General features: G+C 37.2%; 3 protein-coding genes across 13 annotated transcripts; 2 read left to right on the top strand and 1 right to left on the bottom strand.

Moving 5' to 3' along the window:
- The first annotated feature begins 195 nt into the window (after positions 1-195).
- LOC136247640 (uncharacterized) lies at positions 196-12,677 on the top strand. 3 transcript variants are annotated; one of them, XR_010697681.1, is made up of 6 exons: positions 196-551; positions 3,027-3,094; positions 4,222-9,685; positions 9,733-9,863; positions 10,388-10,446; positions 10,499-12,677. XR_010697681.1 is itself a non-coding variant. In XM_066039410.1 (3 exons), the coding sequence occupies exons 1-3, from the start codon at positions 239-241 to the stop codon at positions 6,790-6,792; spliced, it is 2,952 nt and encodes a 983-aa protein (XP_065895482.1). In that variant the 5' UTR covers positions 196-238; the 3' UTR covers positions 6,793-9,695. The 3 variants fall into 3 exon arrangements, 2 of the variants coding, with proteins under 2 accessions (XP_065895482.1, XP_065895483.1); XM_066039410.1 differs by lacking the exons at positions 9,733-9,863; positions 10,388-10,446; positions 10,499-12,677 and having other exon boundaries at positions 4,222-9,695; XM_066039411.1 differs by lacking the exons at positions 196-551; positions 9,733-9,863; positions 10,388-10,446; positions 10,499-12,677 and having other exon boundaries at positions 3,029-3,094; positions 4,222-4,291; positions 4,354-9,695.
- Positions 6,810-10,907, bottom strand: LOC136247641 (mitogen-activated protein kinase kinase kinase 7-like). The gene is made up of 2 exons (XM_066039412.1): positions 9,411-10,907; positions 6,810-7,949 (listed from the first exon to the last, which is right to left on the bottom strand). Exons 1-2 carry the CDS (start codon positions 9,514-9,516, stop codon positions 6,886-6,888), a joined length of 1,170 nt encoding a protein of 389 aa, XP_065895484.1. The 5' UTR covers positions 9,517-10,907; the 3' UTR covers positions 6,810-6,885.
- Positions 12,447-18,150, top strand: LOC136247642 (uncharacterized). 9 transcript variants are annotated; one of them, XM_066039418.1, is made up of 18 exons: positions 12,447-12,772; positions 12,851-12,969; positions 13,019-13,163; positions 13,278-13,422; positions 13,473-13,514; positions 13,569-13,598; positions 13,646-13,681; positions 13,735-13,764; positions 13,816-13,842; positions 13,897-13,926; positions 14,703-14,732; positions 14,782-14,835; positions 14,885-14,926; positions 14,979-15,017; positions 17,715-17,756; positions 17,804-17,842; positions 17,892-17,945; positions 18,001-18,150. In XM_066039418.1, the coding sequence occupies exons 2-18, from the start codon at positions 12,940-12,942 to the stop codon at positions 18,050-18,052; spliced, it is 867 nt and encodes a 288-aa protein (XP_065895490.1). In that variant the 5' UTR covers positions 12,447-12,772; positions 12,851-12,939; the 3' UTR covers positions 18,053-18,150. The 9 variants fall into 9 exon arrangements, with proteins under 9 accessions (XP_065895490.1, XP_065895491.1, XP_065895489.1 ...); XM_066039419.1 differs by having other exon boundaries at positions 12,448-12,772; positions 13,488-13,514; positions 14,882-14,926; positions 17,712-17,756; XM_066039417.1 differs by having other exon boundaries at positions 12,452-12,772; positions 14,882-14,926.
- The last annotated feature ends 9,050 nt before the right edge of the window (positions 18,151-27,200 follow it).

Genomic DNA, 27,200 nt, shown 5'->3' with positions numbered 1-27,200 from the left:
ACAGGAGATTATCAACACAAGTACGTACATTCTTCACTTACCGTTCTTTACGCTTGCACGGTGAAATTCGTGCATTGTTCCTGGTTCCCATTGTCACAGGTAGTATCGATATCCGTGCTATTGTCCTACCAGTTTCCCTGAACTATCACGTTTCTCCGTTCTTCCATTATGATTAGCTGAGGATTACGCGCATACAGCCTTTAAAGCGCATAATATAATTTATTAAGGCTGATCATAGATGGCTGAACCTCAGACCGTGCAATGTGGTAATCAAGAGTCTGCGACTTCTGAATCGTCGAGGAACAGGGACAAATACTGCCCCCATTGCCAACTTGTTGTTCCTAATACAACATTTTACCGCCACAAGCAACAGTTTTACGATGAGCAAAAACGTGAATGGAGCAAGGTTCGATTAAGGAGGTGGAAATCCAACAGCACTAAGCCATTACGTCCCGCCCAGCCGGAGTTACAGGATAGTACGTTTAATATGGACAGCGTCGAACCTGCTATGGGAGACATGGACGAGGAGATGCATGAATCCACACCGGAAGGTTTGTTCAGTTTCATAACTAATTTCGTGTCCAAGTATTGATGTATGCGCAAATTTCTGTCAGCCAATAGTCTAGTTGAAGAATTTATGTAATTCTTCTCGGTTTATCGTAGTGCACTACACTAGCTGTGCTGTATAAATTGTCGTCGTGAAGACAAGGGCTTGAGGTGATCTTAGCCCAGTTGTCTGGGCATCAGCCTGGTTGATGCCTAGGTTTGTCAATTCTTGGCTGGGTCTTTATACTACTATTGTTTCCTTGGGCAAGAAATATTCCCCCTAGCCATTGAGCTGCTACATAAATTGGAATGTAATAGGTTACAAAATAGAAGAAATTTGTCCAGATTGATAATGTTTTACAAAATTCTCAACAATTTAGTAGAAATTGACTTCAACTCTTATCTATTACCCTCTGAAACATCTACAAGAGGCCATCAACTAAGATTCAGACAAATCCAAACAAGAATTAATTCTTTCCAACACTCTTTCCTACCTGCCGCCATCCGTGATTGGAACTCTGCCAGCCGATGTGGTTACCTCCCCTAACTTAGACACGTTTACAGACAAACTGAACAAATTGTATATGCAAACATACTCATATTTGAGGTTTTTTGCATAGTAAATAAATAAAGCACATACCGTATACGCTGAATATTTGGCGGTGATTTTAATTTGGCGGTTTGGCGAAATTAGCATCGACCGCCAATTTAATTGACCGCCAACAGCAGTTAGCTTTCCATTGTCTTAGTTTGCTTGGTAGATTGTTTGTACAATTCGCCAAACTAAATGTCCGCCAATACGCTGTTTCTTCCAAATAGCCAAAGTTTACGCTCGCCAAATATTCAGCGTATACGGTACTCATGTATGCTCTATATAATACAGGTGTGGAGATGAAAAGTAGCATTATCTGATGCTGTCCTCCCAAGGCCAAAATAACTGTTATTATTTATCTAGTCAATAATAAATACCTGCCCGTCTGCCCGCACGTTGTCAGGAGGGTAAGTAAGTTTTTGTGGCTTAATTACAAAGACGTTGCTACACATGGCTAATTAAAAGCTATTCCACATGTGTAGCTGCCTTAATTTATCAGGGTCACCACTAACAGATAGAACATCTTCTAATAACTACCCTAACTATATGGAATGTTGTGATATACTTGTGCATGCAGTGCCAGACTGTCTGGTACTGTCATCTGGATTGTTATAATGACTTTGTAGTCGGAAATGTTAAGTGCACATATATAACCGGCCTGTGGGCAGGCGCTAAAATGGTTTCCCAAAATGTGTGTGTGCATTATATGTACCTATGTATGTGTTTGTTTTGCTTTCTGCACCCATACGTGAGCAAACTTTTACAGCAGCCAGTAATCAAGTATTGCACCTGGCTCAAAGGTGGTTTCTTTTCCGGGTTTAAAACTGGGCCATAGCTACTCTCCTCAGACTTCGAGACTGGCTTCCTAATAAACCTTCTAGTTGTTCTGCATACTGAAAAACATGGCAGTAGGCCTCGTATATGCTCCCAGTACGTAGGTGTTTACGTGCTCATTTTGAAAGTGAGTGTGACTTGCATGTACTTACGTGAATGAAAATTAAAGAATAATTACAGTTAAGAAGATACGTAGTTCTGTGTGGCGCGTGTTAAAAATAGTCTGATTAAAATATGCATCCATAGCAACATGTTTCATGTAATTTGTGAATTACAAAATACATTATTTTATTCCGTGAATTACAATATACATTATTTGATTAGCAATTTTTTTACGGTGTGTTACATTAGCCATTCAATGCAGAACGCTACCATCTTAGCAACTAAATCTTGCATGGCACCTGGTTTTTAATAGTAATACAACTTTTACTTCCAGGTCACATGGCTCTTTATGACTATATCCATGTTTCCTACATGTGCAATAATTTGCATGGCATAGCTACATGTGTTCATCTGTGCAGTGTGTGGTGTGTGTTTACTTTCCATAAATGGATTGAGAAAGTGTATTAATTAGCAAAACTGATACAAAAGAATAAATTTTCAAACAAGGGAAAGAAACCAACGAACAACGAACAAGAAAGGATCGCTGAGGTGGTAATTAATGTTAATTACAAATCCCTATTTTGACCCAGTGATCCCTGAGGCAACATTTTGATTGAGTCAAAATATGCATTTGTGGTCTACATTAATTACCATCAGCATTGAAATTGAGTCTACTCACCACAAAGTGTCGTACATCGGCCAGGCTGTGACTTCTATGCGCATCTCCACTTTAGTAATCCAGGTCATATCTGCCTTGATTGGTATCTGGATCACTGGGTCAGCAGTGGTGAGCCAGTTTTACCATTTAAGCAGTCTTTGCTTGTTTGTTTTCTTCAACAATCCTTTAAACTTTTGTTTTTCTTTGTTATTGCATGCTACAGTATAGTTGAAGGTTGAAGTACTCAATCATTGCCAAGTACATGCACCGTTCAGCTAGATTATTTTATTATAGATGGATCTTATATGGCTAGTGAAGATGAAGAGTTTTTTGAATCAGAAGATGATGATGAATGCTTAGAGGTATATATATGTATGTGCAGAGTGCATGATGCTGTAACGTGTTTATGATAACTATAGAGTTATAGTGCATAATTATACTCAATGCTTCATGCTCTTTTATTTGGGAAATCATCTTGCTTGTAAGCAAAGTCATATCTCTATTCTATCCATATTATTTACTGTCAAGAAACAAGTGCATGGTTCATCAATACAATTGTTTAGTAGCCATTTGGAAGTGTTACATCCACTAACAATGGTGTAAAGGCTTAATATCATGATACAGTTTTAATCAGGCGCACGCCCACAGCCGACCGAAAACTAGCTGTGGGCGTGTGCCTGGTGTACTGAAATTGTTTCCTAAAAAGTGTGTGTGTTTGTATGTCTGTTTGTGTATTTGTATATTTGTTTGTCTTTCCGCACCCACACGAGCAAAACTTTGTTTGCTGAAAACAGCCTTTATGTTGTAAACAACAGCCATATATAGCCTGTATTATACCTCTAAGCTTTAGGTTAAGACTGTTAATACTTGCCGGTTTGAAATACGGGTGAAACGAGTTTAAAAGGGCACAGTAAAGGCCTTTCCTAAAGGGCTTCAGTGGATGTCTAGTAGCCTTGAAACAACACAGCTGGCCTCCTAGGGTACCAGATATAACGAATTCCTTAGTTGAAAGGGGGAGTATCCCTTCCAACAGTGATAGCAGAAAAGAGGCTTTGTCGAGAGAATTTTGTAAAAACAACAGTTTAGTCAAGCTATTAAATGGTTTAGAGGATACTTCTGTACGTAAGATGTTAGTTAAATATTTTATTTAAGAAATGTTGCTAGCCAGTGCATAGCCACGTAATTCATTGAATTACGAAAATTAACTTTCATGAATTAGAAATAAATAATTACCAAAAATTAAGTTATAATACAATATATATTTTAAAAATTCTGCTAATAGAAAGCTGACTGCATGGCACCTGGTTTTAGAAGTAGCATATCGACTTGTTCGAATTAATATTCATGCTTTTCATGCTATTCTATAATTTCGTGGATTGCCTTCTTTGTTTAGCTATACATTATATCAACAATTACCCAGCACTATAATTTGTTTATGTATGCAATGTCATTATAATGGATTTACAGCTGGGTGTGTGTGTTGTTTCAGGAAGAAGCTTACCAAGAAGTGTGGAATGAGAGTGATATTGGAACCATTGGGGTACACCGAAATCCTATAAGTCAGGAGAATCCTATTAATCCCATTGTGAAGTTATTCTTTTTGCAACTAATTATGTGGCAGATGATTTTTCGTGTTTCCGATTCTGCTATTAAAGCTATGATGGTAGTTGTAAAAAAATTGCTTCATTTGTTAAGTGGCCAGCTCAACTATGCTGATCTCAATGATGCTTGTGATCAGGTACCTAATTCTTATAATGGACTACTGAAGTATGTAGGGCTTGATGCACACAATCTCAATGTTTTTGTTGTTTGCACATCATGCAGCTCCATTTATAACTATGATGAATGTGTAACAACTAGAGGACCACTTAAGTGCAGATCTGTTGCATTCCCTAATCACCCTCACAGAGATCAGCGAGTACCTTGTAATGCACCACTGCTAAAGGAAATAAAAGTGCGGGACTCTGGAAAGACTCGTTATGTGCCACTGAAAACATTTCCGTACCAAAGTCTAAAAATTGCGATCACTGATTTAGTAGCTAATCCAAGTTTTTTGACTATCTGTGACCACTGGCGAAAAAGATGTGAAACTGTTCCAGTTGATATATTGGCAGATGTGTATGATGGAGCTATATGGCGAGATTTTAATTCAGACAAGTTTTCTAATTTCCTCAAATTCCCAGGAAATTTGCTGCTATCGCTGAACACAGATTGGTTCCAACCTTTCACTAGAACTAAGTATTCTGTTGGTGTGCTGTATTTGGTAGTGCTTAATCTGCCAAGGAACATGCGGTACAAAATAGAGAACATTATATTGTGTGGGATAATTCCTGGGCCAAAGGAACCAAAATTGACAATGAATTCTTTTGTTGCTCCACTGGTGAAAGAACTTAATGATGCCTATAAAGGTTGGATGATACCGACAAAACATCCCTTTCTGAAAAGTGTTTATGTCAGACTCTGTATTGGAAGTGTTGTCTGTGATATACCAGCCACTAGAAAGCTATGTGGATTTTTGGGCCATTCTGCTCGTTTTGGCTGTAATAAATGCCTTAAAGAATTTCCTACTGAATCATTCGGAAGAAAACCTGATTTTTCCGGATACAACAGGAGTGACTGGGAAATGCGTACCAAAGATCATCACAAGAATGTATGTTCAGAGTGGTTAAAGTGTCAAACCAAGTCAGCTCGTGAATATCTAGAGTCCAGTACTGGTATAAGATACTCGGTTCTAATTGATCTGCCTTTGTTTGATCCAGTATCGTTTGTGGCGATAGACCCGATGCACAACTTGCTGCTTGGCACAGCCAAGCATGTAATGTCAATTTGGATCAAGACTGATAGGTTAACACAGCAAGATCTGCAGGTAATACAGGAGAAAGCTGCCCTCCTTAAGTTTCCTTATGATGTAGGCCGTATACCCATTAAGATCGCGAGTACATTTTCTGGGTTTACTGCTGATCAATGGCGTACGTGGACCACAATAATTTCGCCGATTGTATTAAAAGGAGTTCTACAAACCGAAGATCTGAATTGCTGGCTGATATTTGTTAATGCTTGTCGACTGATGCTTACACGCATTATATCACTAGATGCAGTATCCCAGGCTGATAATTATCTGGTTCTTTTTTGTAGAACTTTTCAAAGGCTCTATGGCAGTCATCCTTGTTCTCCCAACCAACATCTTCACATGCACCTTAAGGATTGCTTTCTAAACTTTGGCCCTATACATGCTTTTTGGGCCTTTGCTTTTGAAAGACTAAATGGTATGCTTGGCACTTACCACACCAATAATAAAAACATCGAGGAACAAATCATGTTAAAGTTTGTAAGGCATCAGAAAATTAAACGATTATCTACACAAGACAACGTGTTTAGTGATGTGTTACTGCTTGATTCGGACCAGAGTAGAGGCTCAATACACGAAACAGAAGGCTGTACTGACCATGCTGACGTGCTGAGTTTGGTAAGACTTTCCACAGTTGTAGACTTAACATCAATTTCATTTGAATTCATGCAGTCAACATACATTAAACCCCTTCCACCAATGGGCGAAAAGGTGCTATCTAGGGTAGAGGTCAGCCAGTTGCAACAAGTGTATGGTCAGCTTTATCCCAGACAAACTACAACACATTTTTCATTACTGTACATGCATTACAAAAAAGTTTTACTAGGAGATGAGCTGTTGGGATCTGGAGAAGTTATAATGGCCTATTGGCCTGGAAGTGGAAGTTCTCTTTCCAACATTGATTACTCTGCTTGCCGAGCAGGAATTATCAAGTATTTTCTAAAACACTCTATTAAGTTAGATTATAACAACACAGATAAGACACATTTGTTCTGTTATGTGACTTGGAAACAGAAACACCCGCTTTATAACTGGTTTGGCAAGTCCGCTATAGTGTCGTCAACATTAAATGAAGTTGAAGATGGGTGTTGTTTTATGCCAATTCAACGCATAGCATTTAGGTGTGCCAGTGGTGAGTTACCGATTGACTTCGGAGAAATAACTGAACGTGTTTTAATAGCATCTCCTGTCTCTATGAAGTTTTGTATGTAGTATACTTAATGTGACAATTATATGGCTAAATATCACATGTTCATTTTACTTTATTTATGGTTTGCTGCTTCATAATGTAATATTAATGCTATATTATGTGATGGTTAAAAGTTTCTTGATATCATCAGCAAGAAATTCAGCAGAAGGCCTTGATTCGGCATGTTGGGAAGTACAATGTGATGCTATTGATTGCAATCTACTCCACACTGCAGTATCGTCACTTGTATTATGTTGCATCCTTTTGGCTATTTGCTTAAGTAGTCTTCCCACAGCAAACATGTCACTGGCACATGTTTGTTTTGAAGTACCTTCAATAACCTCTGGTGCCAAGTGTGGGTGGTGTGTGTAGTGAAGTGTCTTCTCATATGGGGATAAGGTATATTGCTTCCCATCACTAAGTCTGGTGGCCTTGTTAAAATCAATGAGGACCACACTATAATTCCCGCTGCTTTGGTTGGTGACCTGTCCATCAGTTAAAAGAACATTGTCACTCTTGATGTCATTGTGTAGACAATGTACTGCATCGTGTAGATATTTTACTGTTTCAGAAAGCTGCTTACACAACAGAAGCCATTCTTCCACAGTAGTAATGTAAATAGGTGATGCCAGCTCTTTATGTATGGTAATAGATTTACCACAAATTCCATAAAATTGCACAACGATGTACGGAGGTTGTTCAACTGTGTTGCACCCAAAAAACAGTGGCAAGTTTGGGTGCTGCAATTTTGATAGGAAGCTGGCCTCACATATTACAGAATCATTGCTACAATCACTGTCAAATGTCTTAACAGCAACATCAATGCCCCTATACATCATATGCTTCACCACACCAAAAGATCCACGACCAACCACACCTTTCTCAGTGTCATGTAAAGAAGACCTTGGTATAACCGGTAGATTTACACGTAAGGGTAATACTCGACGGCATTTCCTTTCTTGTACTTCATGCCGCCAACGATCCCAATAAAGTTGAGCAAGCTTTTGATTGAATGCCAACTGATTCTTGGTCTTGTCATGATCTAACTTGGCTCGATATAACTGTTTAACAACTTCTGCAGCACCACACTTTTTTCTCTGTCGCTTTCTAGCCTTCCTGTCCCTTTTCATCTTCTGTTTCTCTGCAACTGTATTTGCTCTTCTAATTCGTGGACGTTTCCCTGCAAACATACAACAAATTTAACATTTTTGCATGGTTCTGTTATCTTTGCAAGAATAAGTACCGGTCAAAACAAACAAAACAATCCATACTATAATGTTAAATGCTGATTTCACAATTGCACTCAGATGTCTAACTAATAAACTATCTTTAGTGGGTATTACTCTATTAATTTCCAAGCTGATAAACCTTGCTGCCTATATTTCAGCTAATGTATCCACAATTTTTAGTGCTGCAGCACAAGAAACCAAGGTATTCAGTGCCGTTTAGTGAGCATGAATTCATGTATTAGCTATATACCTGTTATAGTGCCACCATACAAAAAACAAGTGGGTGACATATGTGACCCAGTCTGGGAAAAAGGGTCTTATCACCCTTTCTAAAGTATTGAGAAAAGCCGGTTTTAAATGTTCAGTGTGTTGTAGCTCACCAATGGTAGCAGCGACGTGTATCAAAAGTATGGCAATGCCCAAATGTAATGTAATGTTGTCTTGCTCTTCGGGAGTATTAAAATTGCTAATTAAAAGTAGTTATGGCACTGATTTATCCGTGAGACGCTAGTAAAATGGGTGCCACGCCTTTAAATAAGCGAGGTATGCTTGCATGAAACTGAGCAGCATGCCTACGGGATTTCCTCAGCCTTTCAGCACAAAAAGGGAACCTGGCGTGTGCTACTCTATCCTGATTAATACCTGACGATTTTTTTAAAGCGTAAAGTGCTTGAAATTAACAATTTATTTTTACGAAAATTTACATACTCATAAAAATAAGACATTTTACGAAAATTTTATGGTATGAAAATTTGGAGCCATACAGTATGATTTTTCCAATAACCGATCCGGTTGGTTCAGCACTAATGAATGGCATAGAAGGGGTAATCCCAAAGTAAGCCCATGTTATTGGAAGTCAATCTAGCAATCCATAGTACAGTTGGATTTCAGGTTAACCTGCATGTTGCTTATACGAAACAACAAAACTCTGGTTAATATGGATGGCTGGCTATGCCACTGTTTTCCAGTTGTAGAACTCCACTGGGAAGGCCAGCTGAACCCTCAACATATATACACACACTAAGTAGCCACGCCCACCAACTCGAGTGCAAGGATTTAGTGCTGGAAATTCTCTAGAGTAGGGCCAGCAATTTACCCTTTAGGGGGCAATTTTACTTCACATGAGGCAGAACCCTTGCCTGTGATATCGAAACGAGACATGGAATTTAAAGTTGTTTTTCACAGTTTACACCAGGTACCCATTGATATTACAGCTGGGTGGGCTACTTCCCCTATTAGCACCAGGCCACCAGGTCCAGATTGGAGCTAAGTGAGTAAAGTTCTTGTTCAAGGATCCTGGAAACAACACCAAAGTGGCCTAACCGAATAAGACATAACTCTCGTCTCACAGCACTACTACTGAGCTGATCTTTACAAACTCAACAGTAGCTATAAATAGTAACTTAACTGACCATCAGTCACATTTCCGTCTAAGTCATCAGAACCTTCGTCTTCTGCAGTTGGCCTTTTTTTATTCTGTACACGTATTGCTGGACACTGCGACATCACCTCGGACATCACCCTGTCACCGAACTCTAGATAAAGAGCAGAAAAGAAACTCACGTGATCACCTCGTGTACAAGATGTCCGCGCAATTCTACGGCAGTGTTTCGACAGCAACTGATGAAAGATACGAATTTAATGGTGGTAGATTTGACGGTAATCCCCAGCATGACAATCTCGAGCAGTATGTAAACCAGCAAGAGTACCAGTCAGCTATGCTTATCTTTCAAGACATTAGCGATGACGTCAAGAAGATGAGGTCCGAAATGGCAGTGCTGAAGGAAGATGTTGAACAGGTTCGAGCTGGTAATGGCTCCGTCAGCAAATCTAAGAGTATGAACAAGTTACCTGATGGTCTTTCAGTAAGTTGTAATTGTGTGTTTGTGGCTTTAACTTGTGAGCAGCAATGTACAAGTACAGTTCATGCTACAGTGTGTACATACAGGTTTAATGCTACGACACTTACAGATATGAAATTGAAAAGGGATTATGTGTATGCGATAATATTATGGCTCGGTTAGGTGCTATTAGCTTTGGACATGTCGTATTTTGTTACAATAACATTCTTGCTGGCATGTGCAATCAAACCACCAGTCAGTGCTCGTTGTACCATAAATAAGACAGCAATAATCACGCTGATGAGTGGAAATTTACTGGAGTGCTAGACTGAAGAATTCTTTGCCATCATAACTCATGTGTGGTAGATGGTACATAAGGGTTTGCTCCATCACAAGTAATATGAGCGAATGATAAATTTGAGCACTGGAGTTAGAGTATAGTCGTGATTACCATAACTTGCATGTAAGTACGACCTTGCATTAAATCTGTACTGTAACTTGCATATTTATGCTCTGTGTTGCTTAACATTGTAATTAATTTCTTATAGCGAATTGTGCATCAACTCCATAATAGTATGGATCAGAATGGTTATAATAACACCGAATGGTAAGGATTGTGCTGTAGTAGTTATATAGTTTATATAATTGTGTCATTACAGTTTTAGAAGTTCTCATAACACCTCTGTCACCGAGTTACTAGTTGAGCAGATACAGTCCAGGGAGGGGAACACCTATACTAGCAAAGAAATCCGACGTCTGTGGTTTATGGGCTGTTTGTCATAGTGCTGGCATGTGGTCATGTTTATTTTGTTGTGTAGTATATATTATGTGGTATTAGTTTTGTTGACCTTAATTTGCTTGTATGGGTGCACCCACCTGATGACAGCAAATTGTTGAGATGCGCCCATCTTGACATGTGGTCACTAAATTCCCTGTTTCTTTATTGTGTAGTATGTGATGTTATAAGTGAATGTTTTTTTCTTTGTTTAGACCTTTGCTCGTACGGGTGCACCCACCTGATGACAGCAAATTGTTGAGATGCGCCCATCTTGACATGTGGTCACTAAATTCCCTGTTTCTTTATTGTGTAGTATGTGATGTTATAAGTGAATGTTTTTTTCTTTGTTTAGACCTTTGCTCGTACGGGTGCACCCACCTGATGACAGCAAATTGTTGAGATGCGCCCATCTTGACATGTGGTCACTAAATTCCCTGTTTCTTTATTGTGTAGTATGTGATGTTAGAAGTGAATGTTTTTTTCTTTGTTTAGACCTTTGCTCGTACGGGTGCACCCACCTGATGACAGCAAATTGTTGAGATGCGCCCATCTTGACATGTGGTCACTAAATTCCCTGTTTCTTTATTGTGTAGTATGTGATGTTAGAAGTGAATGTTTTTTTCTTTGTTTAGACCTTTGCTCGTACGGGTGCACCCACCTGATGACAGCAAATTGTTGAGATGCGCCCATCTTGACATGTGGTCACTAAATTCCCTGTTTCTTTATTGTGTAGTATGTGATGTTAGAAGTGAATGTTTTTTTCTTTGTTTAGACCTTTGCTCGTACGGGTGCACCCACCTGATGACAGCAAATTGTTGAGATGCGCCCATCTTGACATGTGGTCACTAAATTCCCTGTTTCTTTATTGTGTAGTATGTGATGTTAGAAGTGAATGTTTTTTTCTTTGTTTAGACCTTTGCTCGTACGGGTGCACCCACCTGATGACAGCAAATTGTTGAGATGCGCCCATCTTGACATGTGGTCACTAAATTCCCTGTTTCTTTATTGTGTAGTATGTGATGTTATAAGTGAATGTTTTTTTCTTTGTTTAGACCTTTGCTCGTACGGGTGCACCCACCTGATGACAGCAAATTGTTGAGATGCGCCCATCTTGACATGTGGTCACTAAATTCCCTGTTTCTTTATTGTGTAGTATGTGATGTTAGAAGTGAATGTTTTTTTCTTTGTTTAGACCTTTGCTCGTACGGGTGCACCCACCTGATGACAGCAAATTGTTGAGATGCGCCCATCTTGACATGTGGTCACTAAATTCCCTGTTTCTTTATTGTGTAGTATGTGATGTTAGAAGTGAATGTTTTTTTCTTTGTTTAGACCTTTGCTCGTACGGGTGCACCCACCTGATGACAGCAAATTGTTGAGATGCGCCCATCTTGACATGTGGTCACTAAATTCCCTGTTTCTTTATTGTGTAGTATGTGATGTTAGAAGTGAATGTTTTTTTCTTTGTTTAGACCTTTGCTCGTACGGGTGCACCCACCTGATGACAGCAAATTGTTGAGATGCGCCCATCTTGACATGTGGTCACTAAATTCCCTGTTTCTTTATTGTGTAGTATGTGATGTTAGAAGTGAATGTTTTTTTCTTTGTTTAGACCTTTGCTCGTACGGGTGCACCCACCTGATGACAGCAAATTGTTGAGATGCGCCCATCTTGACATGTGGTCACTAAATTCCCTGTTTCTTTATTGTGTAGTATGTGATGTTATAAGTGAATGTTTTTTTCTTTGTTTAGACCTTTGCTCGTACGGGTGCACCCACCTGATGACAGCAAATTGTTGAGATGCGCCCATCTTGACATGTGGTCACTAAATTCCCTGTTTCTTTATTGTGTAGATGTGATGTTATAAGTGTATGTTTTTTTCTTTGTTTAGACCTTTGCTCGTACGGGTGCACCCACCTGATGACAGCAAATTGTTGAGATGCGCCCATCTTGACATGTGGTCACTAAATTCTGTGTTTTGTTTTTCAGTGAATGTCTTGCATGTTGTTTTGTTTCAGCATGGGTAACGTTTATTTTTGATGTGGTACTTCCGACATTTGCCACACCGATGGCCTGTTGAGATGTGCCCATCATGACTTGTGGTTGTTAAGAAATTCAAAATAGTTGCCTTCATACTTGCTCAGAATGAAGTAAGGTAATGAAGTGTGCATACATGTTGTTAAGGCTCTATATGCTCTAGATGTGTGCACACTTCTATTATGTATATGTGTAGGTGGGGCTCATCGCTGTTATGAATCCCGTCGCAGGGTTTATAATGATAGTAGGCCGGAAAGAAGAGAGCAGGTACAAAAAAATTTGAAAATGAAGAAAAGGAAGAGCTACCAAACTGGAGTATGTTTAATTCATTATCTTGCTGAATTTTTCAGTTTTCCTTCTTTAGCTGTACAAAAGAAGAGGGAAGTATACAGAGACGGACAGAGAAGAGAGAATGTGGGGTGAGTTAGCTGCGGTATATATGACAGAGGAAAGCGAAGATGAGACAACTGGAGTCATAAGGCAGCACCATATACCCTGGCAATCTGAAAGTATGTAGGCTTGTATATTGTCTAACTATTAACTAAACTGTCACAGTAACACCTAGCAAATAGAAAATTTTACGTCAATGGACATGTGTATAATTATTGCTAATTTTCTTCAAGCTTTAAGGGAAGCAAAAGAAGTGTTGGACCAGCGGTATAACAGTAGTAATAGAAGACCTGGCCAGTTTACTAGTAAAGAGAGAGTTGCTAGCACTCCTTCAACTACACCAATACCACGCAATCCAGTGAAGTGGGCAATCAATGGGTGCGTAAAATACCTGAAATTTACTGACAATTGCCTCTTTTGTCCATAAGGGCATACCTGAGCAGAAGTGGCAGTGCCAGATCCTTTGGAGGGTATGCGTTACATTTTTACATGATGATTATCTTATATGTTGAATGAACCTGTAGGAGTCCATCTGGTGTGGAACCACCTAACAGGTAAGATAAACTAAAATTGTATACCATAATATATAGTTCCTCTACAGTCATCCAGTGATGGCTCCTCATAGCTCTACTAACAGGCAAGATACATTTTCTTGTTGTTTGCCAACAATGAACACCAAATTTCTTTCAGAACACCACCTGGTAATAGTGTGCAATGGAGGTACTAATATTATTTGTTATAAGTGCATTGCATATACTTGTACGTGTGTAGGAATGAACAGAGCAGCACCATTCAGCGGTTTGTAACCATGAATATTATAAGTGAATAACATTGGACCCTTAATAATGGTAGGAGTCAGTATACTAGAGAAGAGCAGCACAGGTATGTTACAAATGCACAAAAAGGTGACAAAGTAGATTCCATTACCTCAAATTTGAGTGCAGGGCTTTACGACTAGTGATGCACCGATAAGACATTTTGCCGATTATCCGATTAACCGATATTGAAATTCATATAATGGCCGATACCGATAACTGATCCGATGTTTATGTTTACCAAAATTCCACATACATTTGACAAAATTACCATTTTAAAAACACTGTTTTAATACTATTTTTTGAAAAAATACCATCAAGTTCTGTAAAATTTAATTGGCCGATTAATCAGCTAATAATTACCGATACCAATATTGCAAAAATGTGGCCGATAAACCGATTTCCGATTATTAAACCGATAATCGGTGCAACACTATTTACGACGGCTTACGTAATCAAGTGCTAAGGTCATGAGTAACCTAACAACTAACCGAATTCTATTCATTGATCTTAATTCTAGTTAGAGTTTTACGTTACAGAGTACAAAATAACAGTTGGTCATTGGACGATGGCCATTCAAACTTAGTTTAGTCAGCCACATTTTGCTATTGAACCACTTACCAACATTAATGTATTGGCCAACCAATTTTGGCTTCATGATCCACTGGTTACATGTGAACACGCCGCAATCTCTTTGCATAAACCTTATAGATTTTGTGGGCAAGATTTGTGCACCATCTCCTGTATGTCTGTAAAATTTTTTTGTTTGCTGTTATTTAGCCAATGTATAAGGGATTCTAGAAATAGATGAATGCTTTGTACTGATTCTTATGTTTCCTGTAGGAGCCATAGTAACTATGAGTCAGTACCCAGGTAGGAAATTTGTATCTTATTACCACATGATACGATTGCTCCACTACAGAACACCTCAGATGGCAATTCCATATGACCACAATAGGCATACACACAGTTCAGGGTAAGCTTTATTAATGATTAGAACATTTAAATTGTTACAAATACAGTAGGAGTAGTACAGTTAATCGAAGTAGTACAGTAACACCAATTCGGTGAGTAAAAGAAATTAAATATTTCACGAGATATTGTTTCTTACAAATATAGGAGTGCTGTTAGTCAGAGTAATGCAGTAACTCCCAGCCGGTAAGGAAGCGGTGATTTTGTAATTGTGACTGTGCCTGTGAAAACAGGGCATGTGGGAACAGGATTTTGCCTACTTTTTCACATTTCAATCGTTCATAATGTTGTATACCATTATGCTATAGCAGTAAAGTTTTCCACATGTAACAAGCGTTTAACCCTTTGATCCCGAACGCCACTATAGTGGCTTTGGTTATTAAGAACGAAATAAATTTTACGTAATTATGCATTATCGACACAAAACTCTAGCCATTGTTACTCCATGACAGAACCACCTATTCCAATGTGGTTGACGTTAAAGCATTCCCTATTCATAGATCTACAATAATATGTAACAGTTACTAACCTTTGCTTGCTTCTTCTGTCCCATATTTTAGGTAGAAAAGTAACTTTGCACTCAATTCTTCTAACACTTCCAAATAACACTCAAATTGTTGGGTGTTTACCAAGGAGTAACATGGTGAAATCCATTCATGAATAGGATATTTCGTTTATGAGATGCGTGTCTTTGAATGCATGCATATGTAAGAGCCACTATAGTGGCGTTCACGTATCATGCAACCGTTTTATTTATTATTTCAGAGGCCAAAGGGTTGTGATGCAAGTTACAGAATCTAAATATCCATTTCCAAGACTGAGATGTGACCAACAATGTGATGGGTGTACTTGTACCCACATGCCCTGTTTTCACAGGCCCGGTCACAATTTGTGACGTGTACAAGGGTTGGGAGGTATTTAGTTGTTAGTAGTTAAAAGGTATTTAGTTGTTAGTAGTTAAAAGGTATTTAGTTGTTAGTAGTTAAAAGGTATTTAGTTGTTAGTAGTTAAAAGGTATTTTTCAGGTACCGTTGTGGCTTTCTGAAAATACCGAATTTAATGTAGTAATTGATTTTGGTGGTATATGTGTAGATTGACGTAAATTGTCAATTGCTGTCGCTTGGGCTTATATATCGGGATAACCCCTCATGGACCATAGTATAACTATTATGTTAAATCAATCCCCATACAGCCATGTTTATGTTCATGTTTACCTACCTGCTGGGAATACATCTTATTACTTGTGTGCCAATGCCAATTGCTACTACCACACCTGATATTGAAAAACAAGGTCAATATACAGCCAATAACCGATAGCCGATCCAATTAACTGTGCAACTCTATAGTACGTTCACGTTGAGCTGGATCCTCAAAAACATTTAATAACTCATGAATGCAATTACACAAGATCTTGAAATTTGGCTCATTTGTAGTACTCCTTGCCGCTAAAAATATTTCGAAATTGGTTGATTCGAATGCTTAACACAACATTTACAGCCAATCAAAATTTCCCCCATACATTTCCTATGGGTAAACCCTTAAAAGTGCAGGTTCCATTACGGCCCTTTCCCAAACTTGTTTTGTAGTCAAACCACTTCTGTCTGTTGTTGACAACTTAACTGCCATCACCAATCACCTGGTTGGCTGAAATGTTATTTGACTTGAGAAAAAATCGACTTTTAATTTTTCGCTGATTTTCAGGTTCCAGCTCAACGTGAACGTACTATAGTATGTACCACACTAGGATAGAGTACGTTCCACACTACGGTAGATTACGTACCACACTAGGGTAGAGTACGTACCACACTACGGTAGATTACATACCACACTAGGGTAGAGTACGTACCACACTAGGGCAGCCAGTCCTGTTACCATGTTATAGTACAACTGCTCTTGCAGAGTGGCACATAGCTTTTCATTGAATCAGCACTAGTCCAAAAATGTACTTAAGGTTACGGGATACTGGAAGTAGTGGTAAAGTAAGTAGAGTAGAAATTGCTTCATTATATAGAGGATTTGTGTTTTGCGCGAAGTCTCTGTGGCGCACATATTTGTGTGTGGTTTTAGTGACATCATAGAAATAGGAGACTGGTGAACTGTGAATTTTCTAGCCAAAATTTTCGATTGTCCATGTCGCTGCTCTTATTTTAGTGGTTGAGATCACTAAAATAAGTTAATGTCTAGGGACCAACGAGCCAATTTTTGAATATCACCTTCGAGTGGCTGAGCACAAATTTTATAAATATCAGAATGGCTTCAGCATCTACCATAACGACTTGCGCTGGAACAATGGTGTAATCAATTAGAAAAAGCTCTCGTCTGTCTCTCAAGGTTATTATTATGAATTAGTAAATAAATGAAATAGGGTTCAAGTACGACGATTTTTGGCTAGAAGATTTTCATTGTTGTGACATGCCCTAGTGGATTCTCTATGGCTAACACTCTCGGTAAATAGCTTCAAAGGTGAATGCAGTATAAAACTGCACTTCAAGTACGTAGTAGGGTGATACATTGCTGTACAGTAGAAAAATCCCTGTAGATGGTCACGCGTGTGTGCAGGTATTTTACGGTATCCCGTAACCTTAAAGAGAGCTTCCACTATTGCTGTCTACATAGCCATAATTATATAGTATCTCCTGCCACTCTTTGTAACATTATCGTTACTTAGTGGTAGCTCACATGGCACAAGACAAAGCAAAATTGACTGGTGACCCATTTCCTTCTATTGCACAATGTACAGGATATTCATAGAACACGTAGAAGGCCCTCAGTAAACACACAGAGATTGGATACACCTAACCTCGATGCCATCCTGGGGGTTAACTATTTGGGCATACTGTACAAGTCTGTTTATATGCTTACTTTTTCCTTTTTATGCAGCAGATGTCGTTCAACACCTCATTCGACGCCTCGTTCTATGTCTTCGTAAGTGGCATATGATCACAGATTAGTTCAGTGTGTTTATCTTATAGGGAATTGATGTTTCCAACATTCGGACAACATTCTTCAAGGTAATACAAACCTGTTTATTGAACGTTCATGATACTTTTTGCAAAATAGCAATGTTCAGCTGGACAGTGATGATACCCTTACAAGTGCTACTAGTTCTTACAGGTATTTATGTATTTACACTCGGCAAACTTATTATCACTGTATATGTTTACTGTAGGTTGGATGCAGGTGACATTCCAGGTTTGCTTGACGATGATCAAAGCGCATAGAACAATTTACGATTACTAACTCATTTCAGTGATGTAAATATTTGATTTGCTTTATGTATATATTTGATTTGCAGTTATAATTACTGAATTCCATTAAATTTAAATAATTACGTAAAACGGAGTAATTGTTTTTCGTATACGATCGTAAACATTGAACACCAGAACGGGAGTGCTGTGGCAGTTGCTGTACAGTGGACACGGAATTTCTCAACAATGGACACAATAGTACCACTGACGCTGGAACGGCTTTCCGTGCTGAAAGGTGTCCCATTCTCGTCGAAGGAACGGACAAGCGGGAAGCGTTGGAACGGCTCGGCGTGCTGCAACGAGAAAGCGTTATGTACGGAATGATTCTGATGGCGTACCTTTGTTCTGGATTTCCTGTGACGTAATTGTTTCATTACCAACTGACTATCACAACCTTCCCTTCACCATAAAAGTGTAATACTAAACAATTAGCTACTCACCTTAATGTATTCAAACAAACAACAATTATACTATCACTACTAACACTAGTCTAACTAATAGACCTAATAGTAATAATGAACAATAACTCCAACAAGTATTATGTAGTAAAACTCCACAAACTTGTACAATACTACCTAACTATACACTTTAGAAAGTTTCTAGAACAAATTTTCAACTTTTTATTCTCTAAACACTTGCTACGCCGCTAGACTAAACTAAACACTCAACTTTTACTAACGTAGTAACGAAAATGAAATACAGCTGGTTTGTGTTGCTAAGCCCGCTCAAATAAAACTAGTATGACCGGTTAGACTAGTTTAAGTAAATTACGTCACTAACATATACGGCTATGCGCACACGCGTGCGCTAGTCCAATAATGAAGTATTTCGTTACGAAATTTAAAACACTCTAATAGAACGTTCACCAATCTGTCGGTAGTAAGATAGTCTAACGTTAGCATGCAATTGGAGTGGAACGGGAGATTGCTTGGTAAATCTAGACCTAGACCTGTAGTAGAAAACTAGGAGATCACGTGATACTGAGAAAGAATGTTTTCTTGGTCCAGAAAGTGAACCCAAGGAGAATACTGTTCATCAGCGAAAAATATTAGCCATGGTCTATACAGATGTGCATGCTGTAGACGTCTAAACTGCAATATGTGGTAAAAGACAATTAAGAGGAGCCCCTTCAAATATTTTTTAACTATACAGTGGCGGATCTAGGAATTTATAAAGGGGGTTTCCAGTTTAGAAGGTGGAGATATATATTGACATGAGATACGCAAACGTTTGCACTACATCGTCTGGTTTGGTAAGGTGAGACCAAAAAAAAAAAAAAAAAAAAAAAAAGGTCACAGCCTAGTAATAGTACATAAAATATATTAAAAACTTCCTACACACTACTTTAGTAGCTACTGTGACTGCTCTAATTACAGTATCTCGATCGAGACGCACGCCGCGATAATTAAAACATTTAATTGTTACGCAATCATTTTTCAAAGGGGGTTTCCGTGGAAACCAATGAAACCCCCCTGGATCCGCCACTGCTATAGCTGCTATATGTGGTCACTATAAAGCTAGTAGAAGCTGTACAGGTGTAACTACATTTTAAGTATAATAATTGACCATCAGAAGATATAAACAGTAAAGGGAAGGACAGTAAGGGAAAGGGATAATCTCTTCTAAGTGACAATGTGAGATGGTCAAACTAACACACAAGAATTTACACTATAAACTGTAGCTATATAGTCCATGCAGTCATAGAATATGTTATGCTCATAAGTAACGTATTTCTTGTTGGGCTGCTAGTACAACTTACCAGCAGTGGTTCTCCACCGTATGAAATTGAAGTTACTAAAATCGAAATATACTCTAATAGAACAGTCAACTAGCCACTAATGATTTATACAGCGTATAAGCAGGCAATGAACTTGTTTGATATATTGAGTGTTTATGAATGTAAGTTGTATCAATAAGTTTCCATTATTTAGCCCCCTCACTCTAAATTTTGTTGCCATGTTAAAATGTTATCTTTGCAGTATCAAAAGTTAACTCATGGTATATGTATAAATATTTGTGCTGTGTAAGACCATTTGACAAAAGCTTGTAGCTATGAATTATAGTGAATACTTTCAATTTTAGCTATAAATGCAGGCTAATTTTTTGATCTGTTTTGTAACAATATAATAATTATTATTATTATTGTGAAATTAATGTTAACAAGCTATACCGTGTGGGGCGGCAACACCCCTAGACTCCTGCTACCAGATATTCTATACCTGACCAATTATAAGTTATCCTTCTACTAGTGTTATTACATTTGAGGGGATGTATATTAACATATAGTGCTCTTCACCAATGTGAACAACTAACCTACAACATCTTTTGAACTACACAACTCAAAGAAGATACTCAATAATAACCACAATGTGAATAAGTTAGACCAGATCATTTCCCTACAATATTCAAGTGCTATGATTATATAGTTTATCACAAGTCCACTGGTGAAAATTGATAATCTTTCATTCATGTAGTTGTCACTCTGCTATAGCTGTGACTACATTTTATTACTTTTATTATTAGATATAAACATTTTACAGCTTCTGGGAGTTGAGACTTCAACTTTAATCTTAACAATACTGTTACCTATACCATAGCCACTTTATAGTAGCTAGTATCACATGACACTACCATACATCATGAAGTGACTACAATACTGTTACCTGTACCCTTCATATGATAGTCACTTTATAGTAGCTAGTATCACATGACACTACCATACATCATGAAGTGACTACAATACTGTTACCTGTACCCTTCATATGATAGCCACTTTATAGTAGCTAGTATCACATGACACTACCATACATCATGAAGTGACTACAATACTGTTACCTGTACCCTTCATATGTGACCGGATTTGCGAAAAGGTACCTTTTTCACACACAAAATTTGACCACTTTTTTGAACTTTAAAGCTTCATAACCTTTTGATTATGGCCTATAATTGCTTGAAAGTTTCAATGAATGTAGCCACAGTATCTGGCTACATTTTGATACTAAGAGCAAGTAATCAGTATAAGGAGTCAAATGTTACATCATTTTGTTTGCTGGTATATCAAATGTGTGGAAAAGGTACCTTTTCGCAAATTCGGTCACATATGATAGTCACTTTATAGTAGCTAGTATCACATGACACTACCATACATCATGAAGTGACTACAATACTGTTACCTGTACCCTTCATATGTTAGCCACTTTATAGTAGCTATTATCCCATGCCGCTACCATACATCATACAATTTTCCTGTAGTATGAAATCAGTAATCCTAAATTCAATTGGAATGAAGTTTCTAACAATGCAAATATTTGTTCCAGCTACGATCACTTAACTCCCTTCTAGGTCTCAGTCAAATACCTTCCCAAAATTTCATATATTATTCTTTTCGGTGTTCTCATTATGCTCCTAGGTTAGCAACATTTCTTACAATTATTTTGGAACACTTTAACCAGTGAATGCTCTATTAGAGTATTTCACTATAAAGTGACTGTTCTATTATAATACCACGGTAGTGGTTCATAATAGAGATCATCTATGTTTTTCCAAATTCCTAATAGAGCACTCCAGTAAACACCACCTTAGACATCTATTCCAACCACAAAAGAAACCGTAGAAGTTAATTTGGAAGAATTTTAGGTTCACTAGTAAAGATGAAGTCAAAAGGATCTGATAAAAGTACTTTTTTAAAAGAACTGCATATGAAATCTGCCATCATCTTCCGTATTATTTTTTCCACAAGGCTAAAGCAAAATGTGAGTACCTTTTGGGGATAAAGACAGCATAACTTTTCTTCCTATGTCTTTCTTCACATCCATGACCTATTAAATGCATATTGCAATGCCAACATCCACTTTCAAGCAAATTTGCTACTTGTAGGTTCACTTTGCCATTGATCTTCTCTGCAAGAGAAATATGCGTTAATAAGTAGCTATCCAATCTATTCAAATTTACGTGTTAATTAATTTAGGTTTGTGCCGAATATGCAGGCGTAATTTCAAACATAATAGGCTAGCAAATGCGTCAAACATTATGCCAGCATAATAGGACAATTTTCAAGAATTTTAATTAAACTGTGCAATGCACACTAAAATTGCTGTCAACGTGAACAAATTGTGCATTATTACTGCATTTCATATCAAAAACCTTGCAGTATTATATTTCTTGACTGATTATTCACACTTTATGGAAATAAGATCAAGATACTCTAATAGAGCAGTCACTACTCTAATACAGCAGTCAGTCAGGAAATGCAGATATAGCTACTCTAATAGAACAGTCAGCTCTCAGACATAATCTAGAACATAACTTTGAGCATAATAGGCTGGATTTTTGAGCACTGCTCAATAGCATAATAGGTAATTTTCAAAGCATAATTGACATTACGCATATTTCAACCACAATTTATTAAGTTTATTCAATGTTGTTGTGTACCACTGGGTATTGGCTTATTGTGAACACCTAGCTGAAGCCATACTACTGCTAACCACAGCATGCTATACGTTGCCTATAGTTGGATATATCTAAGCTGTATAGTACAATGTGTATTCAATAGACACTATACATTGGTGTTTGTTAACACTGATAGTATTCGATAACTATTTAACATCTAATGTACATGATGACTGACTTGATATACATGTGTAGTAATATAAAGCACCACCAACACCTCTTATTATCACATTATAGCTATCCATAATTGATTATAACAAACTAGTGTAAAAATAATTGTTAAAATAAAACATGGGAATAGAGATCACTGAAAAAATTAAAGAAACAAGAGTCAAACAAGCCAGCATGTTAAACACACAGAGATCTCTATTTGGACTCAATGGATATGCCAATGAAAAAACAGTTGGTTTCTTAAATCAGGGGCAGATAAGCACTGAGAATGTTTATTTGCATGAGTCCTCTGTGAGGGGTTCCAAAACCCCCCTATAAAATTTAGACTTCTGCAAGTAGGACTCTTGTAAGGTTTCTGTCAGTAATGGAATGCGCTTCCATTAATTGGCATTAATCTGTCTATTGACACTATCAAGAACAGAGTCAAGTCCCACTTCTGGAATCATTTTATTCATAACTATGACCCCCTCAATCCTCATACACTCTGTCCCTGTAGTCGGTGTGTTACCGATCATTTCTCGATTAACTACACACTGCTTTAGACAATTTATCATGTGATCTTGTTTATCATCTTATAATTACTACTTTTGGCTGTATGCACAAGCCTACAGACCTTTAGTACACCATATGTATTGTCAATCTTGTATCTATGTGTGTACCTGAGCTCATGCTTGTGTGTGTGTACTATAAAGCATTAATAAATAAAACACCATTTAGTGTGGCAGGACAAAATGTTGTAATGGCACAGCACAACAATTTATACAGCTTATATTAATCTCTCAGAGAAGGATTTACAGAGGTAACATGAGCCCTCTTCAAAACTTGTTAAAAAGATCAATATACTCTAATAAAGCAGTCAGGTATATACTCTAATAGAGCAGTCAGGTATAGCTATACTCTAATAGAGCAGTCAGGTATACTCTAATAGAACATGCATGTAAATATCCATATGTTAAGGAACTTCATTAGTGAAGCTTTTCAGATATTCTAACATTAAATGCAAAACTGAGCATAACCTTATACTGCTGTAGCTTTGGTGTGCAGTGTTTAAAGATATAGAACCCCAGTAATTTATCACTTGTGTTATGCAAAATGATTCATGCTATGCATATTTGTATAGTTATAATGTTTTGATTGTAAGTCATGTCATTTGTATCAGTGGATTCATGGTTCCTATACCAGTGAGATAACCATCACTTACAGATTACTATATGTGTTTCTATGTGTTATGCTGTCTGTTTCCACTAGGTAGCTTTATCTAGTACTAGCTTCATCCCAGGGGCACTTATAATATGCTTTATAATTAATGTACTTTTGCATAAAATGTAGTAATTTGCTGAGTTTTGATGCATTAAAATATTGAAAGCCTCTTAGCGGTTGGGGGCTGTGCCCTCAGACCCCTATTTCTGCTAACCCAATACTGCTGTTGGAACCCCCCTTAAAAAAACCCTGGCTATATATGCCCCTGGTGCTGGCTTGTTTGACTCTTGTTTCTTTTCTTTTTTCAGTGATCTATATATTCCCATGTTTTAATTTTTTTTTTTTAAATTACACCAGTGTACAATACATTTGATTGCTCTATTGCAGTTTGCAGTTTCCACTGATGACTCTATTAGGGAGTATTGGTCTATTTTAATGTGATTAAGTTCCCTAGTTTGAAATATCCACCTAGCATGCTAGCATTGTGCTGGCATAGCACTCCAGCCTATTATGCTTGTTATTATGCTGGACATAGGCCTAAGGGTCCCTTCATCACTGTCTCTACAACTCTTCTACTTTTAAATCTATTACATACAAATTAATGTATTGCCCATGTTACGTGTTGGAATATGCCCATCTTGTTTGTCATCCACACACTACTAAACACATTAACACTGGAGTTTATACAATGTATAAGGTTACCTGTTGGATATCCACACCAGGTGTAATCCCTTGTTGGAATGACTATATGCAAGAGTTAAATTGTCCTACCATAAAGCAGCTCCACAAATATTAATAATTCTCTATTAATGTCATTACATGATATAACCTACTTAACATAAACTTGTTACTTTAATTTTCATCAGCTATCTGAAACTATGAGATCTCATCTTCTGCCATTTACATCTGCTATTAACTTGTGTTTCCTCCTTTGTAAACAGCTGGAATTTTATCATTACAAAAACTGGCGACAACGAAATGTGTAGTATTATTCAGGAGGAATTTAGTGAAGAATTTGGCTCCCTTTGTCCCAATTGTCTACTAACTTAGAAGTTGCAGCAATAGAAGATGTAGCAACATTATTAACCTGCTTATCCGGTAAAAACTGGAAGGGAGACACATTATATTCAAGATTACAGACTCTGATTACTACACCGTTATGTCCAAAAGTGTAACATAACAATAGAAGTCTTGTTGTTGAATTCCAACGATCTTTCTTCATCCTCAGACAGTTTCCTCAGTGATATCATCATCACTTGTAAGGTGAAAGAGTTGGCTATTAGCAACAGTAAATTAACATGTTGGGGAAACACCCCAATTTTTTACTAAAATACTTTAAGTGTGATGAAAAGCTAAATATATTTTATAACAGCTACTCTTCCACTAGATGGGCTGTGCAACTGTATACTTCACTGCGGGACAACAGCAAATTGACTCATCTTAGGGTTGGTGATAACAATATCTCTGATGATGTCTGTAGTGTGATTTGTGAAGAATTATCTATCAATGCTACTCTAACAGTGCTGTATATTTGGGGCAACCCACTTACTGAGGAATGCTTAAGATTGATTATGAAAGCTCTTCAGTATAATGATACATTACATTTACTAGATGTTTCAGCATACACTAAGGACATTAGGAAATTAAATTACTTCAGCAATCTGGAAATGAGAAGCGAGCAAGCCGAAGATGTGATATAGGACTTAAAATTTTACTCTGGCAATAATTTATAGCTAAGTATAGAAATTCAATTATAGTCTACACTACACACACCATTACAACACATTGTAACACTTAGGTATTATCTATGTACTACAGTTATAGTCCAACATTATACAAACAAGCATACAGGTGTCCTGTACTTATCAATCCATCTAATAACTCTATAAACATGTATTATAAAATAAGCTTAGTGTAATTAAATTGAAACAGTTTATCAGTAAGGGTAATTGCCAAGTACCTTAGCATCAGGCAAATAATCTTACAGTTGTGGGAAGTGTCAAGTGTATGAGATGTAAGCTAGGTTTTGTGAAGTGGATGATGAAATGTAGCAAAGATATGGATTGCTATAATACACCATGCATGAGTCATAAAGCCATGCATATGGATACAATGTGCGAGCAATAGTGTTGTTTTAGTTAACTAAATAGTTATAGTTGGGGCTTTTAGTTTTAGTTATCTAAAACTGAAGTTTTTATGATATTTTGAAAGTATATAAAACTATGAAAGTGCCCCCAATTTTTACATTGAAACTTATACTACGTAAAACTAAAAGTATTACTTAATGTTTACGAAAAATTGAAACTATTACTAAAAGTAATAATTATAACCACCTACAATTATAAAACTTGTTCCTTGTTTAAGACTAAAAGTACTTTACTATGTTATAGTAGCACTTGAACACATAATAGCTAATTTTTCACTATTCATTACAAACATCTTCTCAACTTCGCAGTGATTAGATCAGTAGTCATTATCCTGAATTACAAGAAATTATGTGAAATATTTTACTAGGTGGATAAGTGCTTTAGTGGTGACACATATAAGTGTGGATATCTATATATTTCTAAAATCAGGTCATTGATTGATTGATTGATTTATAATTTAACCTCACAACAATCCGCTAAAGCCATTCTCCCTTGTTGGAGTGCAAGATAAAATAAAAAGAATACACCAATGCATGTATACTTGTATACAGTAACAAAAACACAATAATAATTATACACATGAAACATTTAATTAAGTTAAAATTACATGCCATCTGCCAAGTAATTTAAAGTGTTTTGCTATAAAGATATTTAATAATGATCACAAGGGTTTAATGTGAAAAGCTTACTACTGCAATGTTCAGTATCCAAGATGAAGGAAGTTTGACATGTGATTACAAAGTATGTATTTTATACCTAATTTTATCCCAAGGAAAGATGTGGATATATATGAACAACATTGTGGGAGTAGTCAGGTGTATAGTCTCTGCCAGCCACTGCTCAATACAGACTCTACAAAAAAAGGATTCACAATGAACTACATATAGAGCTATAACACAAATTATTCAAACTTCAGGAATGTCAAAGATGAGTCATGAGTCAGATATCTCAATGTTGGTTGTTCTGTTCATAATGGCTGGTCTATATTGTTTGTGTTGTGCTTCTGTGTGGTTATTATTGTTGTGCAATACTTTGTATGCCCTTGTATGGAAGAATGGCTATGCCAAATATTTGAGCTAAAATTAAAATCAATCACATTCTTCCTGTATCCCCTGATAGCATTACATTGTAAAATTCATAATGAGAATAATATT

The sequence above is a fragment of the Dysidea avara genome, chromosome 2 (assembly GCF_963678975.1).
Source record: "Dysidea avara chromosome 2, odDysAvar1.4, whole genome shotgun sequence".
In the NCBI taxonomy this organism is placed as follows: Eukaryota; Metazoa; Porifera; class Demospongiae; order Dictyoceratida; family Dysideidae; genus Dysidea; species Dysidea avara.
The sequence above is the reverse complement of the archived record's forward strand: the minus strand, read 5'-3'. Positions and strand labels throughout refer to the sequence as shown.